At 33.2% G+C, this 19,934-nt stretch overlaps 1 protein-coding gene across 1 annotated transcript in view; it reads left to right on the top strand.

Moving 5' to 3' along the window:
* Positions 1 to 9,689: 9,689 nt before the first annotated feature.
* LOC118189188 (beta-scruin-like) overlaps positions 9,690 to 19,934 on the top strand; it is an 88,035-nt gene continuing 77,790 nt past the window's right edge. Inside the window, exons 1-3 of the mRNA XM_085809752.1 lie at positions 9,690 to 9,754; positions 14,832 to 14,913; positions 17,623 to 17,861. Coding sequence (XP_085665878.1) covers positions 9,690 to 9,754; positions 14,832 to 14,913; positions 17,623 to 17,861 — 386 coding nt within the window. The remainder of the gene's footprint in view (positions 9,755 to 14,831; positions 14,914 to 17,622; positions 17,862 to 19,934) is intronic.

The following is a 19,934-nucleotide window of genomic DNA, read 5'->3' on the forward strand; positions in this document are numbered from 1 at the left end:
TTCTTTATCGTCGTTTATTCTGGATTCGTTGTTATTTGAGAGATAAACATCTGTCACTTAACATCTGCAAATGAACTTGTAAAGGAGATTGTGTTATTTCAGCCTATAGCAGCTTAGCATCAAATCAATATTTATTTCAAAGAAAAAAAAATCTAGTAACAACTATGATAGAAGAAATCATTACTATTCTGTCGTTTCTCCGCGGTTACTTAAAATGTATCGTCAATAACTGGCAATGACATATTTTAAATTGAAAATTATTTGCTGACAATTTCGATGTCTTTTAAAGAGCTTTTTCTCTTCGTTTATATGTTAGATGAGTTTTGCTAGCTTTTGGTATTTTAAACAGGATTTTAGAAATCAGAAGAAAATGATACTTGAATGAGCATTTACATATGTTATGTACTTTAGTTCTGAATTATGCAAGTCAAAACGTTGAGCTATTTTAACTTAGTAAATAGCCATTAAGATACTAATTAACGAAATAGCGGACTTTTGTAAGAAGTGTTGCACTGAAAAATATTGGTACTCAATATTGTGGTAAATTATCACAAAACTGAGGAACACAATATTTAATCTTATATCCAAATAAACAGTTTGACAGTTATGTACAGCCGCAAACACTTTTACTTAGGTTCAACTGGATAACACTATCTAAAATTTCGTTAACTGTACTATCTTAAACAGAACACATTGTCATATCCACATAAATATTCATTTTTTTATATATGTTTCCAAGTACCACATTAACATATGCAGTTCTCAATAAAAATACAATAAACAACTTTGAGAAGAAAGAACATTTTCGAGAACCGATGTTACATGAGTAAACATCGGGAATCCAAAAATCTAAACAAAACTGAAGGATAACACACGGAGGGTTAGATTACAAATTAATTAATATAATCTGTCGTTAACATTGTTCATTATTCTTCGTAGAGGAGCGCCTTCCTATACAACACGCTGTAATATTGAAGTTTTTAGTCCCTCAATATTAAGTGGGGTATCCGTAACAAAAAACAGAATAACTAATTAAAACTTTAAACTAGCACAAACAAAAACTCTAAGGTAACATAAAAATATAAGTGCTAGCCAATTAAGCATTAATTTGTGATCGTAATTAAACAGGAGTCATTGCGTTGTGAGTATGACCTTACCGGACCGTGCTCAGGAAAAGATCGAATAAAAGATAAATGCAATACACAAGAAAAACTTACATAATATGAATGTCATGTATCTGGCTGCGGTGAGCCAATCAGCTCCCTGCCAGACCCCAGCAAGTGAGAGAAAAGTTAGTTGCATGTTAGCTTCAGAGGAGAAAGGTGGTAGATTTCGTTATGTTGTAGGAGCGAGGTACTGCTACCATACTATTATTCTTTGAACGTTAATTTTTAATAAATGTTTGTTTCGTTTTTTTTAATGGTGCCTTACTCATCCGTCAAGCCATTACAGCACGATCTCTTTCGAGAACTAGAGCAAACCAAGCCGAGTGGATTTTGAGAAAAGGTGAGAAATTTTTGTTGTAATTTTAAGGAAAATTTTTTATAAATATGTTTAAGGGAGTAGTTAAAAGTGATTTGATATCGCTGTTGAAGGAACTCGGTGAAGAAGCCTATTCTAGTTTGAAAGTCGTAGAATTAAAAGATAAGCTTTTAAGTTCTAAAGAATATTTGAAAGATAAAGATTTTGTTATTGAATTCCTTAATACTACGGTTGAAGAAAGGAAAATGTCAGAAGAAATTGCGAAACTGCGTTTGAGCAACGAATCTAGTAACAACGTAGAAAATACACTTTCATTAGACAAGCTTTTGAAAGCTGTACAGGCATTATCGATTTCTGTAACTAAAAAGGGTGAAGCATTGAACTTATTTTTTGATTCAATAGAAAGGACTTTTAAGCATAAGAACGTACCAAATGAGTTTAAGTCTGAAATTTTACTTAAACTGATAGGTGATAAATCTTCTAATATTCTAATATATATTAAAGATGATGATTTGAAAGATTATGAAAAAATTAAATCCTTGATCCTTAAGGAATATGTACCATCGCCAATTATATGTTTAGAAAATTTTCGCCAAGCTCAAAGGTTGATGGGGGAAACTCATTTACAGTTCGCCTCTCGTTTAAGATCATCTTGGATCCATTATTGTACAAGTAGAAGCGTCAATGATTTTGAGTCTTTAATTAACTTAATAATTTCTGACAAACTTTTTCAAACGTTGGATAGTGATTTAGCGTGCCATGATGCAGTTCGACAAGGTGAAAGTTGGCTACGCTCAGAAGAACTAGCGAAGGAATGCGACATTTATTTCATCGCAAAAGGTAAATCTTTTGATGACATAAGAGGTGAAAAACGCATTAATTTTCGTGATTCATGCAACAAAACCTCTAAATATATTCCACCAGCGCTAAGAAAAGATTCAGTGGTAAATGAACAGAAACATTCGTTTAAACCGCGAGAATGTTACGTGTGTAGTAGCAGTTTACATTTGGCTAAGGATTGCCCGAACAGGCGAAAAAATTTGAGAGGTCCAATAAACAGAACGATAATTTTCCGGTAAAACCGAAAGTTAACACTTCAAGTAAACCGAAGGATAATGCGGTTGTTATAAATGTAAATTCTAAACATTTACATAAACGCAAGTGTTCCGACGGAAAACTTAATTTTTATTCCTTGGAAAAGATTACTATTTACATTGCAAGGAAGCAAGTAGAAGGTATAAAAGATTCAGGTATGGGAATACCAATTTTGAACACTACATTAATTCCTGATTCAAAAATAGAAAGTAAGGGTAAAATCATTTTAAGTTCTGCATTTGGCGACGTCATAGAGGCAACGTTAGCAACTATTCCCATTTATTACAAAAACCAAATAGTTGTTTATATTCGCGCGTAGAAGCTGACGGATAAGCTCAATGTTCAATGTTTAATTACATCAGATGTGTGGGATGGCATATTTGAAGACGAGAATGAATCAACAGTCTGCCCTGAGACGAAACCGGAAACTCATAAACAAAAACACCCTAAGGTTGGCGCCGTTGAACTGCCAAATGTAAATAGCTCAGTTGCGAATCAGGATGATGAAAGACTAAACAGTTATTCGGAAACGAATAAATTTAAGGTCGATCAGAGAAACTGCCAAACATTATTAAATTCTTTAAGAACACAAAATTAGGCAAGAATAATTTCTTTTTGCAGGACGAATTATTATTTCATAAAGGTGTGTGTGTGTATTTAATTTTGGCAAAGCACACTAGGGCTATCTTCCTAAGAGGAGGAATGCCTTCGTGGAGGACTTTCTAAGGGAAACTGTATTATTATTATTTCATAAAGAAAACATTTGTGGGGAAAAAGATACAACAGTTAGTTTTGCCCGAGAATTATCGAAATAAATTCCTTCAATTAGCTCATATTTGGAAATCATTTAGGTATGAGGAAAACTAAAGAAAAAATTAAGCTTTCATTTTATTGGCTGAACATATCCAAAGATGTAGAAAATTATTGTAGAACATGCGAAAGATGTCAATTAAAAAGTAAGGAAAGACAATCGGATAAAATTCCGGTTGATCTTTACATTATGGTAACTTGGCGTTTTTTTGGCGAAAATTTGGCGACCAACTCTCCTACAGCAACCCTCTATTTTTTTTTTCCCGCCGCCATTTTGTCTTCACGAAGTAAAGACATGTTTCTTTTCTTTTTATCTACTGAACACTTCTTCCAACAATCTACTAGCCGAATTAGACTTATGCTAGAAATTTTATCTAACAAAACTGCTTAATCATGACAAATATTCACTGCAAAATTGGGAAAAAGTGCACAATACCATACTCCTTACGCGTTTTTCAAAATAACACATACACATAAACCATGTACACGCCGACTTATTTTTACTTAAAAAAACATCCCAGAATTGCACAAAAATGGCATTGCGCACACTCTTCATTATATCCATGTACACTGCTTTTTTCTCATAAATTAGAAAAATTTCACGAAAATACATGACAATTTTCTCAATCTTTAAACCCGGTAAAAAGAACATATATGAAATTACCTGATCGCGAAAAAGTATTTACCCTTTCCAAATATGAACATTTCCACATATAAAATAAATAAAATATCCAAAAACTTTTACCTCTAAATCATCTATTACATTATACACGTCACCAACGAATTCATACCGCAAGCATTACAAATACTTAGTATCAAATATTTAAATTATTTTCATGCACGTTTACTTCAACTTAAACGTATACCAAATTCCTACAAACATAAAATTCACAAAATAACTATCATTTAATTAAAATATCACTAAACCATGTACACGTCGACTTATTTTTACTTAAAAAAACATCCCAGAATTGCACAAAAATGGCATTGCGCACACTCTTCACTATATCCATGTACACTGCTTTTTTCTCACAAATTAGAAAAATTTCACGAAAATACATGACAATTTTCTCAATCTTTAAACCCGGTAAAAAGAACATATATGAAATTACCTGATCGCGAAAAAGTATTTACCCTTTCCAAATATGAACATTTCCACATATAAAATAAATAAAATATCCAAAAACTTTTACCTCTAAATCATCTATTATATTATAAACGTCTCCAACGAATTCATACCGCAACCATTACAAATACTTAGTGTCAGATATTTAAATTATTTCCATGCACGTTTACTTCAACTGAAACGTATACCAAATTCCTACAAACATAAAATTCACAAAATAACTATCATTTAATTAAAATATAATTAAATTCAAAAACACTACTTAAAATATAAATGAGCACATACATTAAATTAATAAAAATTGCCTTACAATCCTAATTACTTTAAACTAAATCATTGCTAATAACAATTTTCCCAATAATACCAAATTCCTTTACTTCCACCTTACATTTAGAACAAACAATGCATAAAAATAATATCCTCAAATAATTAAAAATACTAACTTACCTAATCTTCTTCAGAATCTTGATTACGTGTCCGATAAACTTTTCTTTAGTTACGGCCATGGGATCCAAAAATTCACGAACACTGTTTCACACAACACAGAATAAACCAAATACAAAATTTCCAGATTTTTTCCCGATTTCCCCCCCTTTTCCGATTAAAGAACCGTAATTCGTCCATTAATATCACATGACATATCCCATGATCTCTCATTTCCCTCACACAAAATAATGCGTAATCGGAACTGAGTACTGCTCACATTATTACCAAAGTCCCAGGTAGTAACCTTTATCGCCTCCAAAATGTCGCCAAACTACCAGTTACCATAATGTAAAGATCAACCAAAATTCCGATTACTCCTATTGTTCGGGCGCCATATCCCTTTCATACAGTAAATATAGATATTATTGGTGAAATTTCACCGCCTTCAGGAAAGAAACATAAATATTGTTTGTGTTTGATAGATAATCATTCAAAATGGCCAGAAGTCATACCTTTAAAAAGTCTTTCCGCTAAAGCTACTTATGATGCTCTTTTAGATATTTTTATGAGAACCAGTATTCCAGAAATATTTTGTAGCGATCAAGGCACTAATTTTACCTCACAGTTAACTTAAGAGTTCGAAAAAAGGTTAGGAACTCATCCTCGTTTTTCGACACCTGGTTACCCAGCATCAAACGGTTCAGTGGAAAAATAATCGGGTATTTAAACAAATGTTACATCATGTAATTCGCACAGATCCTGTTAATTGGGACAAGCACATACCTTATTTACTTTTTGCATATCGTGAAGTTCCAAATTGCACTACAGGTGTATCTCCATTTATGCTTATGTACGGTCGAGAAGCTAGAGGTCCCTTAGCTGTATTAAAACCATCATGGTCCGGTGAAATACCATTACCACTTAATCTAAGTAATTCAGCAGTTGATTATCTACAAGAATTAAAGATAAATTTAGAGAAAGCATCTGAGCTCACTCCTTTATCTGTCGCAGAAAAACAAGAAGCTTACGCATATTATTTTAACCGTCGCAAAAGTATGAAAGAATTTCCAACTCTAAATAAAGTGGATTGCTCTAAATAAAGTGGATTGCACTCTAAATAAAGTGGTAGCAAACAAAAGGAATTACATAAGCATTTACTCAAGCACATCGCGTTATTTTCTGGTGAGATCCAAATAGCCAACGTTGGTGAACATAGAATTCGGTTGTTACCTTGAGCTGAAAGGAAAAAACCATATATCTATAAGATCCCAGAATCTTTGAAACCTGTAGTAGATAAACAGATCGAGGAATTAGAGAGCTGGGATATTATTGAGCCAAGCGAAGCTGAAATAGCATACCCAGTCGTATGTGTTGCCAAGAAAGACGGAAGTATGCGTTTATGTATTGATTTTAGATTGTTGAATCAAGTAACCAAGCCTGTTGATTTTCCAATGTAGAATATGACTGATTTAATCAATAAAATTGGACACGCGAATGTTATCACCTGTTTAGATGTTTTGAAAGGTTACTGAGAAATACCTTTAGAAGAAGAAAGTCGTGATTAAGACACAATAACACGACGAATAAATACTAATTCAGAAATCAAACAACAAAAATCAGCGTTATATTTACAAAGTTTTAACAGGACTAGTTTCGATGGTTTTACCGAACCACCATCTTCAGCTGCAAAACCGTAAATGAACAAGATAGGAAATAATGATTAGATAAGATAAGAAAGCCTGGACAAGAATAAGCAAGTGGCGCCATCTGTTGGTAAAACCAGAATATATTTATATATTCTGGTATAGAAATATGTTTTAGTTCTGGTTTTACCAACAGGTGGCGCCACTTGCTTATTCTTGTCCAGGCTTTCTTATCTTATTTAATCATTATTTCCTATCTTGTTCATTTGCGGTTTTGCAGCTGAAGATGGTGGTTCGGTAAAACCATCGAAACTAGTCCTGTGAAAACTTTGTAAATATAACGCTGATTTTTGTTGTTTGATTTCTGAATTAGAAGAAAGTCGTGATTTAACATCATTCAAGACACATCGTTCGTTCCCAATACCGTTGGAAAGTGATGCCTTTTGGATTAAAAAATGCAGCTTCTACTTTTCAACGAGTGATGAATGATGCTTAAGAAAACATAGTGATTTTTGCAAAGCCTATATTGATGATATTGCTATCTTTTCACCAGATTGGGATTCGCATCTGAAACATTTAGATGCTGTGCTAACTACCTTAAGTGATCTCAGATTTACGGTGAACGCAAAGAAATGTGTTTTTGTACATTCGGAGATAAAGTATTTAGGACATATAATAGGAGTCGGAAGACATCAACCTGATCCTGAAAAATTACAAGCCATTGAAATTATAAAAAGTCCTAAAACAAAGACTGCTCTAAAGAGTGCATTAGGCTTATTAAACTATTATCGTGATTACATAAAGAATTATTCAGAAATAGCTCGCCCATTGACGGAACTTACGAAAACGAAAATTCCTGAGACAATTCCATGGACTGCTGTTGAGGAATCAGCATTTCAAGATCTGAAACGTCGACTGTGTGAAGCACCAAAACTGTACACTCCAGAACCAGAAAAACCTTACACCATACAGTGTGGTGCTAGTTCATATGGTGTTGGTGCTTGCTTGTCACAACGAGACAGCAAAGGCAGTTTGCATCCTATCAGCTTTGCCAGTCAAAAACTTTCGAAAACTCAGCAGAACTGGTCAATTATTGAACGCGAGGTTTATGCCGTTGTGTGGTCATTAAAAAAGTTCGAGTGTTGGGTGTTTGGATCGAATATCAAGCTGATCACAGACCATAATCCATTATATATTTGCTTAAGTCGGAACCGCATTCAGCCAAGTTACAGAGATGGGCAATGGCACTTCAGCGTTATAATATTCATCTTTCTCATTGCTCTGGGGCACAATTAAAAAATGCAGATAGTCTTTCAAGACTAGTGGGTGAATGAAATAGGTGTGAACTAAGTATGAACTAATATGTTTAAAACTTTGCATTAGTTATTTTTCTTTGTTTCGGAATTGTACGAGAGCTACTTTCCATCTGTTTTCAAAAACAAATTATTGGTTTCCATTTAATGTTGCATTATAATATTGTGTTTTGAAATAATATTGCATATATGTTTTACTACAAAACTCCGGTATTGTATCAAAGCGTCTGTTCATCTGTTGTGAGATGAATGTTTATTACACTTATTTCAAAGTATGTTATTACGTCTTGTATACATGTTCATATATTTTGAATTAAGGGGTATCAGAGATCACTATACCGACAATGTTAAATTGGCCATTTTCGATGTACCTTTTCTCAAAATCTGCTGTAGATGCACGCTTGAAATTTTCTGTGTAATTAAAGTATACCTATCTGATTATACTGAAATGAGCTTTTGAAACACTTTGAATTTTAATTTACAGAATATTTTGTTAGGCATAGTAAAATTTAGCTTTTGTCTCACACAAAAAACTTTTTTAAATTTTGTATTCTAAGTTATCGCAAAAAGCTCATTTCACTAAATATTAGGAAACCTAATAAATGAGACATAAAAATTTTAGATACCTGTAAGCAGTAGTTCCTGAGAAAAGGTACATCGAGTATAAAAAAATCACGTTTGGAGAAAAACGCGTTTTTGTGTAAAAATCCTCATTGATCAAAGCAGTTGATGACATATTAAAACTAGATTTTTTGCAGTTCTAATTTTCATAGAGATTAAAGAATGGTATTTTTAGAAAGATAAAAATGTAGAGAATTTGAATATGTAAAAGTCCGAAATCACAATTTTTTGAAGATTTGGGGGTTCCAACACCCCTTAATTATGTTTGTGGAGTATACAATTTAAGTTTGTGAACTCATTTGCTGGTTCAGTTTTCAGATTCTACTTCGATTTGGCGTAGCACAATCTTACCGGTGGCGTGTCATGTATCTGGCTGCGGTGAGCCAATCAGCTCCCTGCCAGACCCCAGCAAGTGAGAGAAAAGTTAGTTGCATGTTAGCCTCAGAGGAGGAAGGTGGTAGAAGCGAGGTACTGCTCCGAGTTTACTATTATTCTTTGAAAGTTAATTTTAATAAAAGTTTGTTTCGTTTTTTTAATGGTGCCTTATTTATCCGTGAAGCCATTACAATGAATTTCAAATTAATATGTTTATTTAGGCTCAGGTTATTCTTAGCCATTTTCACAATTACCTATCAATTCCATATTTCTAAATTTAATTTGTTGGCACCAAAAATTATCATAAATCATACCTATTTTCTATTTATCATAACTGTTATAAGGCAATTGGATAAAAAGGGAAATACATTTTTAGTAAGTATTTAACATTAGGACAAGAAATAATTTCAAACAGGTTAACATTCTTATTGGTTTTACACTACTATTTTTGCTATTTTTTACAGAGAGCTTTCGGCTCAATAATTTCCTCCAAGTGAAAAAATTCATGTCGAAAGACGTAATTTCTAGGTGAATCAATAAGAGTTCTGCTAATTATATTTTTAAGTTACTTTCATACAAGTTTAGTAAGAAGCTCTATTGGTCAACAATTAATTAAATTTCATTGATAGAGACATCAAGGAAAGGACAGCGAAGGAAAAATTACAAACTGCCCATTCGTTCCAAACTCTTTTATCTTACACTGGTAATGAGTACACTAAGAAAAATTTAAGAACTCTAGATTAAACATAATATAAGAAAAGTACGACTTATCTTAATTTCTTCCCTCTGGGATCGGGAATGACAGCAAAAATGTCGGACAATAAGTATGATGACGACCATCCAGGTAGTTACCTCCCATTCAGGTAAGTAGAGACATTCGGAAAACCAGTTGAGCAACTCCATCATAAAGAATAAACACCTCCTCAATACCCACAAGTCGAGATAACTCCTATTAGACACGTGGTCATTTCGTACCAGAGGAATATGAAGGTTTTGTCTCTCCCCGGTATACAAAAAAAGTCGTATTTCAATCAACACGGCTACAGGGATGAACAGTAGCTATGCCTTGCAATAGTATTAACGCATTTTTGTAGGCTGCAGCCAGATCTGGAACCCACTCCTCCATAGCTCATGGGTTCATTAACGAAGTGTGGGGCAACCTTTACATTTAGTCACGTCTCTCGAACAACTTATTTCTAAATGCATTTATTCAGTAATAATTACTAGCCGGGAAGCATAAGTAACTATCCCACCAACAACCGAGAACTGCTTCTCGAACATCAGAAGAAGCCACCTTACTCCACGGACAGCCCAGCCAAAAGTCTTTCGATACTTCATTAATTCCGACGATTGCCAAGTAAATACTGTTCCCCCAACTTCCAGTGAACGCACAATCAGGGAGCATAATTGCAGCTCCCCGCCTTAGCAACTGAAAGAGCAACCTCACCGAAGACAGCCTCAAAAATCCTCCTTCACTTCTCACAAAAACAGGCTACCACAAAAACCAGACCTTTGCTTCCTCTTTAGAGACCAAATTTCCATTTTTTTACCCAAAAGGATAAAACCGCCCAATTGCGCATGCATATAAATAAAGAAGAAAAATATAGAAGAAACTGGCAATGTGATTATGAAACTGCATAATCGTAGTGCCCCGAGACAGGATGGGATCTCGATTGCTATGTTAAAATTTTGGAAGTATTCTGATTTCTTTATGTTATTTCTTTGTGATTTATGATATATCATAAATATCTTGAATTGTGTTATTTTCCTAAAGTGTGGAAGTTTCTAGAATTTTGTTTATTCCGATGTCTTGTGGAGCGACCAGAATTAAAAGTTTCAAAGTGAGCAACGGCAACAGTACCCAAAAAAAAAAAAAAAAAAAAAAAAAAAAAAAAAAAAAAAATTATCTCCAGCGCGCGAGACTGTGTATCAAAAATTCTAAGGATATGCTCTTTGTAAATTTGTGATATTACCGTTGAACTGAATTTTATGGTTTAAGTGCAAAGAACATGATGTTTAATAAATAAAGGTAGCACACAAAACGTTAAAAAAGTGCCCCTTTGAGTGTAATATAAAATCCGAAAGCTTTAAGATTTATTTATTTATTTTTGTTATCACAATAATATGTATTCCTCACTCACAAATGGCAGTTTCCACCCGAAAATCGTAGCTTTTGTCTTCAATAAGGAAATAAACAGTTAAAATTAAAACTCGCTGTCTTTGTCAATTGGGAATAAAAGTTGATATTACCATTTTATAATATCCTTAGGCTGCTGAATGACTCATTGGTAGACGTATACTGGAAGAGTTTGCGATTTTTTACTGGAGATTTTGTCGTCTCAGTGAATGGGCTCTGAGCATTCTCTATGGAAGGCTGGATGAGGTCTTTATGAATGTTGAATATCGGTGAAAATATAGTGAATCGCGTACTGTACAATTTTCTGTGCAATCTGCAGGGTTGCAGATTGGCTCACATGTGTGCGGAATCGAGAACTAGCATTTTGAGCTGAAACAGGTTTTCAGTTTTTATTGATGCCTTAGATCCTGAATTCACGGTTGGGAAAAACGTTGAAATAATTTTGATTAGTTTTGTAAGTGATACCGTGCATATTATCTTAGAAATTTAACTTGAAATTCAAATAAATTTCAAGATATTTTAGCCAGTTGCTATTTGAAACTTCTTTATTTAGAGTTGAGTACTGATTTCTTGTTCGAATACTTATCTTCAAATCGAAATGAAAAAATAGTAATTGATAGATCTCCGGTCGATCAATGGTAGAGATGTTATCAATGTAATAAATGTTAGAGAGATCAAGAAATTAAGAAATTCGTTGATAAAAAGAAATTAATTTAGTACTGAGTACCTCATAGGTATTCATTTAAAATGTAATGTTAATTTATTTGACAAAATTTCGACTGCATTACATATCATATACCTTATCAGAATGAAATCATTCCATCGGCAGGCGAAATTTTAAATCTAAAGAAATAAATGAATATATAACCCATTCTTAGCTGATTACAATTAAAATAGGAAGAAAATTTCAAATTTTAAAACTGGCAACACTAGACACTAGATTTTATGACGAAATCATTGTTTTACAATTTAAATATTTTCTTTCTGTATGGATATACGAACTTCTCAAAATTAAAATTCATGATGGTAAATAATTAACATTTTAACAATATTATATAATTACTCGAAATAAATTTCGTAAACGAGATTTCTTATTTCAAAAATCAAGAGCTAGCCAACTTTATAATGTGCAAGCCAATTATTAAGATATAATTTAAAAATACCTGGCAACTGCTTTGAATGTTTGTTGTTACTAGAATTCAAACTGTTTTGTAAGTTAACCAGCCTTGTAATGGCTTCCAAATATTTTTCAACTTCGCATGAAACATGCGTTCATGTTCATAATGTAAGGAGATGCAACTGTGGCTGCTCTTGCATTGAAGACACAAAGGTAACTGGCCCATTGAGTTCGGATGAAATTTCCGAAAGCTCTGATATACCGCTGACATCTGGAGATGTATGTATCTATTTTTTGTATCTTATTTTTTGTATCTTATTTTTTGTCTTCAGATTTAGTTTTAATTTTTTTCCATTCCGAGGTCTATTCTTAACATCCTAATTCCTTCTTTTATAGTAATCATAATACGTTTCTGGGACTAGAAACAGGCCAGGTTTAGGAGTGTTAGTGGCATGCATACTAGAGATATCTAGCCACGCACCGAGAAGGACTGTCAGATATATCTAGCAATTAAACCACTATTAACATAAGCCACTACTATTATCAATATATCCTATGTATTTCTTTACATTGCGGGTCTCGAGTCTAGTCAAATCTGACTTAACTAGTGACAGCCTGCGATTTTATAATAATTCAAATAATTGCCAGTCTCTGGTAGCTATAGCTCTTATTAATGTGCATTTCTGTAATTAAAAACAGCTTTAATGCACAGCTGTTAGGTGCTTTCGAGCTGGACTTATCTGAGAAATTTTATGTAGTGAATATGCCTAAAACTCACTGCGGGAGCTGGATATCCTTAACTCCTTATTTATTACCATAAAATCATATACCTACTAATACGGTTTTATCAGAGTTTCAGATAATCAGCAGAATGTAAAAATTTCCGTAAGCATATTTTCTTTATTAATTATGTTTTTGAGAAATATGCCAACAGTGAAAGAGACTGAAGTAAAATTTCTGCATGCATGCAGTATTTTGACGCAAGACACCTAAGAAGAGCAATGATGAATTGCGTTTGGCAATAAATAACTGCCTTTTCATGTGTGATAAAAATTGACAAAATACATTAAGATGGTTGCGTTAATACGTAGATACCACTAGATCTGCAAGACCATGGTGGTATAAAAAACGCAGAAGACAGAAATTCTTGAACCAAGCTTCAATTTGATAGCATTATTTATCACTCAAATTAATGAATAAAATGCCAAGTTGTCAAAACGTATATATGTTCCTAACTTTGTCATCCATGTTATTCTGTTTGCCAGTCACATTTTTCCCTTTAACATATCTTTAACCAATCATATCTCTGGTACATAATTCATTAAAAGCTTATTTACAAAGCAAAGTAAATAATAACTCAACCACATCCGAAGATTTTCGTGCGGATTATGAAAGTTTGCATGTATTAAATTAAAATCAGTATGCATAAAATTAAAAAAAAAAAAAAACGAACTTGTTATACGAACCTATACCTGCCAACAAAAGCGAATAATCTATCAGGATATTTCTGCAGTTTAGATTTATGATCCATGCACCTGTCATCCACTCAAATACTTTTCGTCTCATTACCAACTTGACAGAAATGAAATTTTTGTGCTTGGAAATATCGAAAACGAGTCGATAAAAGAACTGATAGTTGAATAAACAACAAAAATTAATGTTCGTAAGTATCTGTATCTTTATTTAAATTTTCTTCGATTCCGTCAACTAGTAGAATAGTATTACGAATTTTGTACTTAGATAGGTAATTTTAGTAGTATTATAAGTAAAATTGTTGTATTTTTTGTGCAATGTAGCTTGAGATAAATTTTAAGAGAAAGCTATGCCGGAAATATAAGAGTACAGGGGTAAGTGCATTTAACATTAAGTAAATGGTCATCTTGGTAATTTGGCGAGATGGCGCCAAGCTGGCAACGGTTTTGTAGACTCATTTTGTTGCAACATTTGGCGAGAAATTGCCATTAGTCGTCAAATTTGGCGACATTTTGATTCGGTTCCTGTATCACAGTATATTGTAATTGAATAAATGTAATAATCTGATAAAATAAAAATAAATTCTGATAAAAATAAATTTTATTAATCTTTAATCGGACATGTGTGCATTCAATCTATTACGAACCCGTACGCATGCAACATTTTTTGGTGCCAGGAGGGGGTTTGAATGCCAATGACAAGAGCGATTGAAGAACAATTAAGGCAGTTGGTGGCAGCCTTTGCTGCGTTCAAAAAGACGAAGGCAGGCCAAGAATAGATGAAAGCTGGTCAAGGCTCCGTTAAAGAAGAGATCAAAACCATTCATGAAAAGATGGAGCTGGTCAAGCGTCCATTAACGAAGAGATGAAAGCCGTTCAAAAAAGATGGAAACTCTTCAAGAATCAGTTATAGAAGAGCCGTTCAAGAAAAGTTTGATGCAGGTCAAGATGAAATGAAAAGAGAAATTACCTGCATTTGAGGCTTTGGAAAGCAGAACAGACGCCGTTGAAAATACATTCGGCCATATTGAAGAAATAGTTTCTTCTGTCAAAGAACAAATAGAAAGAAGATTTTCTGCCGTTCAACAATAAATTTATGACAGAGTTTCTGTGGTCGTCAAAGAAGTTGATACCTTGAAGAAATTCGTAGCGATGGCAGGGAACAATACTGGTATTTTAAATTTTTAACCATGCCTTCTCGTCCCTCTGTGAAGCTATCCCCATATGATGGCAAGACCTCCTGGGAAGCCAATGGATTGGAATTCACAAGCCAAGGCCTTTCATCTCGCCACTTCTGTGAGACGACGCAGCGGATAGCTTTCAAATTCTTCCCGAAAACCAGAGGCTAGACTTAGAAGCTCTATCGGACGCGTCGCGGCTGCGTTTTGGGAAGAGATATTTAAAAGACTACAGCAGGCTTCAATTAAAATTCCGTCAACAGAAGCCCATGAGCTCGCCACGGATGTTGAAAGGCTGTTTCACCTTGCCGTTTCGTAGTGTCCGACAGAAAGAAGCGAAATCTTGTTCCTGCAGTAATTTCATCGATGGCATCCGGAAACCTCAAATACAGAAATTCTACGAATGGATATCAAGGATTTAAAAAACGCTCTTCTGTGCGCCATGAAATTCGAGTTAGCCCAGCAAGCAACTCGTAGAGACCGCCACTCAATCAGAGCTGCTCAAGTCTGCCAGTGGATCAAGTGATTGCTCTTCTAGACGATTTAACCAGACATGTCACTGCTTTGATTCTGAATAGGAGTAACAACAAACCGACTCTGAAGTGTAAAAACTGTGGTGCTGAAGGCCACGTACGTAGAATACCCCATGACACAGAAAATAAGAACGGTGATTTAACCAGATAAGTAAATTCTTTGAGACGGAATATGAGTGACAAGAAACCAACTATAAAGTGCTGGAACTGCAATGTTGAAGGCCATGTATGGATGAATTGCAGAAATCACTACGGCACGGAAAATAAAATCATTCCCCAGCAACGAAGCAAGAAACAAATTTATGGGCATATCGGGGAGCGGAATTTAAAGGATAACGAGAAGCCCCATTTTAAAGCACTTCAGATTTCTCAGAGCGAGAAAGTCCATAAATTTGACTACTCTTTTGCCCACCGCGAGTTTGACGTGCCTGTTGTAGAGTTTATAATGTGATAGACAAATAGTGAATGTACGTTTTGTTATGTAAGTATATCTTGGTGAAAATATATTGTTACAGTTTTTGTATTGATTTATTTAGTTTGATATTTTTAGTAGAATTGTTTCTAAATTGTTTCCTTTCCCCGTACAAAGCTGCACGCGACTTTTTTGAAGAGATAGCTACGCCGAAAAAATTAGAAATACAGGAGCACGTGCATTTAAGAAATAGATATCTCGTAATTGTATGCTTTTGCTTTTCGGAAAAAATCGAGAAAGTACCAAACTATTCTCGTGCTGATTAAAAAGCTCATAAAAAGCCAGAGAAAGAACATCTCAGTTCAGTTGTTTTATGAGTTTGTTTAGAAAACTGTTGTTGTTGTAGAGAATTCGCTGTGAAATCGGATTAGCTTTCTCTATTTTGAATTAGTTCTCTTGAACATGTCTAGCAGTTTAAAAGATAACTACTGTGAGATATTGTACGATTATTTCTGACGAAATGTAAACATTTTGTTTTATTTGTTGTGATAATAATAAATTTTAGTCACTTTTCATCGGACTTGTACATTCAAATTATTACGAACCGATACACACGCAACAATATAAAATTTCCTATATATAAATGAATAGTGAGTAATTGCTTTTACAGTCCTAGTTATGTTACCATATCGAACAATGACATCTGTGCTTTTTATAATTTTTGTTTTCATTTCTTATAGGAACTTCAGAATATAGCGTGATATATTAAAAATTTAAGTTTGCTATTTGACTGCCGACAACTATTTAAAAATATTATTAATTTATTTTGGTCTTTGAATTTTATTGTGTACTCTTGTGTTGTAACTGGAACGCATGTCCGTCGCAATCAAAATTCCCGAAGTTCGAATCCTGGTATATTTCCTGCCTTCCACAAACCCAGTGACACTCCAGACTGGTGCATGTACTAAAATGTGGTGCTGGATAATTTGTCACCACCAGGATTTAAGGACCACCAGGATTTAAGGAGTGGATCCTTTCCTCTCTAATCACCTTTTATGTGGAGAGAGATCTGAAGTATTTCTCCCTCTTTACCGCTTGCATTCATGCTGTAACTGGAAAGCAAGTCCGTCTAGCACTCGGAATTCAACTAAGCGCTGGGGTATGACTCATTTTTTATCTTTCCTGTTCTGCATAAACGTAATGACTCCAGAAAACTATCCTTAAAGAAATAGTTGTATTTTTATGCATTTATTTGTAGAGATTTTCCTTCCTGTTTTTGTAGCAAGGTTTTTTATATCAGTTCCTAAACGTTCTGTATTTACTTTGTCATTTGCGAAGTAGAATTTGAAAGGTTTTTTGAAGTAATATTAGCTTACTTTCTTTAAAGTATTTCTTTTTGCTACTGACTAAAATTTTAACCACTCGCAACCAATCTTGGGGAGTTAGGATCTCTCGATTCAAGTAACATTTGCTGACACGTTTAATCTAATTGATTAATCTTAATAAGTGTAAAAAATATTTAATTTCCTTTAAATTTAGGAAAATAGAACCTTGGATGGATTTTGATTTTAGTAAAAAGCTGTAGGCATTTTGAAGGTATATAGTTTATTCAAAAATGCAAAACCTTTCCTATGAGACTGACATTAGGCTGGGACTGAGATTTGCTTAATTATAAAATACAGATTGGCGTGGTTAATTAAGGGCCAATTACAGCTATTCAAATGAAATACGCAGTTACTTATGGCCTGATTCTGAGAATAATGTATAATTTGATAACCAAAGAATCATTATTCTTGACACTGATCTGGTGTTCTGACCTGAAGGTTGATCACCACTTGGTTTAAATCATTTCTGGCTATGTATTTCGCTGTTATATTTTCAGAATGAAGAAACAAATATTCCATATGCTTTGTGTATCAATATTCCTGTTATTTCTTCAATGCCTTCTGTATCGTCACAGTTTTCTACACTTCAACTGAAACCCAAAGATGAATCAGACAGTGAAGATGAAAGAAATGTTGATGACACTCATTCTTGTTGTAAAGAAGTGAATTTGCCTGCCATTTGGGATCCTAATTTAGGACTTACAACATTTTGGCCTCCATTGAATAGATATTATACGTATGTATACTTAAATTATCTGTTGGAATATTATTATATATATTATTAGTATTTTCATGCCACCTCATGGTGCATATGTGTCTGTCTTACACCTTTTCTGTATGATACATTTGATGGCAAACTTGTCTGTAACGTTTTCCATGTATTCAAAAGATTTTTAAGCCATTTCTGTGTTATATGGTAAGATAAAAGTAAATTCAAATTATTAATATATTCAAATATTCTTATCGCTTTCATTATGATATTTCCTTGCAACAATAAGCAGGAAATAGTGCACAATTCAAATATTAATTTTAATGATATTATCACGAGGCAAATAAGCTATTATAAAATGAGAGTTATCTTTCATTTCCGTTATTGTCAGCAAATAAATATGAGTCACATACCCTTTTTGGATGTGACTATATGAGCTAATTCGTAACAGAAAAAATAAAGTGGAACTTAAAATTTATCCTAACTGAAAACGGCAGTCCATTTAAATAACTGAGCTTCTTTACAGAAAACATGTGCATACTATATTGCAAATGAGAACATTTTGTTTTCACTTTTTCTTTTCATGTCAACAATGATTACCAAATTAAAAAAAATTACTTCTGTAAAAGAAAATGTAAAACGAATTAATTTTGACAATGTTACATAATGAAATTATATTTATTTGCCTCATAACACAGTTCATTTCTGTTTGAACTAAAATAAAATAATAGAAAGATATTGATTTATGTAAATCCCAAAACTAAATGATTGATATGATCTTGTTTTAATTTTTATTTCACTAAAATTAAGTTTAAATAACAAGTTTCATTTACTTAACATGCGGTTATCTAAGATGAAATTAAGCTGGATGATAGCCACGTTTGTTCAGTATGTTTTTAACCAATATATATATATATATATATATATATATTAATATTATGATAAAGTAATGATTCATGGTTTATACAAAGCATAGATTACATGATATGTAATTTTTTCTCTGTTACCATAGACGAGGCGGTATACAATTCTTTCTGCATTAACATTTATGAGCTGCATATTTGTCAAAGGATACGGTAAGATACGTTATTCAAAACATGCTTATTTACGATATGATTCATACTGATTTATGCGCTATTGATTTTAAGTAACATACTATCAAACTAAATAAAACAATTGTGTGTGACACTGTGCGAAACCCGGAACTTCGGCACCATTTTGAATTTACGTTTTCTAAGTTGTATTTTCTTATTTTTATCTTCTACATCAAACAATATTTGATAATTCTGCATACCATTTCTTGAAGAAATCCACCATACAGAAAAATTTATTTACAGCTCGTTTGCTTACAGAATAACATTCATAATTTTTTCTTTTCTTCTCAATTGGAATTGCTCAGTTTGAATTGGAATGTTTCAAAGATTCATTTTCTATCTTCCCACAAAATATACAACCGACTATTGATATATTTGTATTCAGCGATGCAATTGCTGGGACAAAATGTTTATTTTTGAAGGTAACACGATATTTTTCACGTTTAGTAAAGTCTCGTGATTGATGTTTATGTTGTTTGCTCCTGATGTTAAACTCAGAATAATTTGGTGATGTCTGGAAAAATGTACGCTTTCTGCGTTAACTTCTTTCTTCAGAAATTCCAAAATACTAGTCACAGTGTTTTCTGTGCCAAGGATTATCTATCAATTGATTCTAGAACTAATCAGTTAGGAAATATTCTCATTAGCAGTGGGCATACAAATAGCTATAAGAAATCGAAGTAACGTTAAGAGAATTTATGTTCCTAAACTGCTATGTAAGTTAAGCAATGTTTCGATATCATCCATTTTTTACTGGTTTTGAATTCTCCAGATTGGTATGATCTTTTATTCATACGTGCGTTTATTAAAATTTCCTTTCTACTAAACCCTTCTTTCAGAATATTTATCACCTTGTCGCAATTTTCTAGTTATAAGCCCTTTATTGACATTAAAGCTGTTTCCGTTAGTAAACATTTTAGGTAATTAAATTTATCTACCTCTTTTAAAGCAGAGTTATTATATATAGGAGATTCGTATTGAAACCAAAATCTTTGAAGATCATATA

This window comes from Stegodyphus dumicola, chromosome 1 (genome assembly GCF_044657685.1).
Source record: "Stegodyphus dumicola isolate Sdum_Otavi_A_Nest chromosome 1, ASM4465768v1".
Classification (NCBI taxonomy): domain Eukaryota; kingdom Metazoa; phylum Arthropoda; class Arachnida; order Araneae; family Eresidae; genus Stegodyphus; species Stegodyphus dumicola.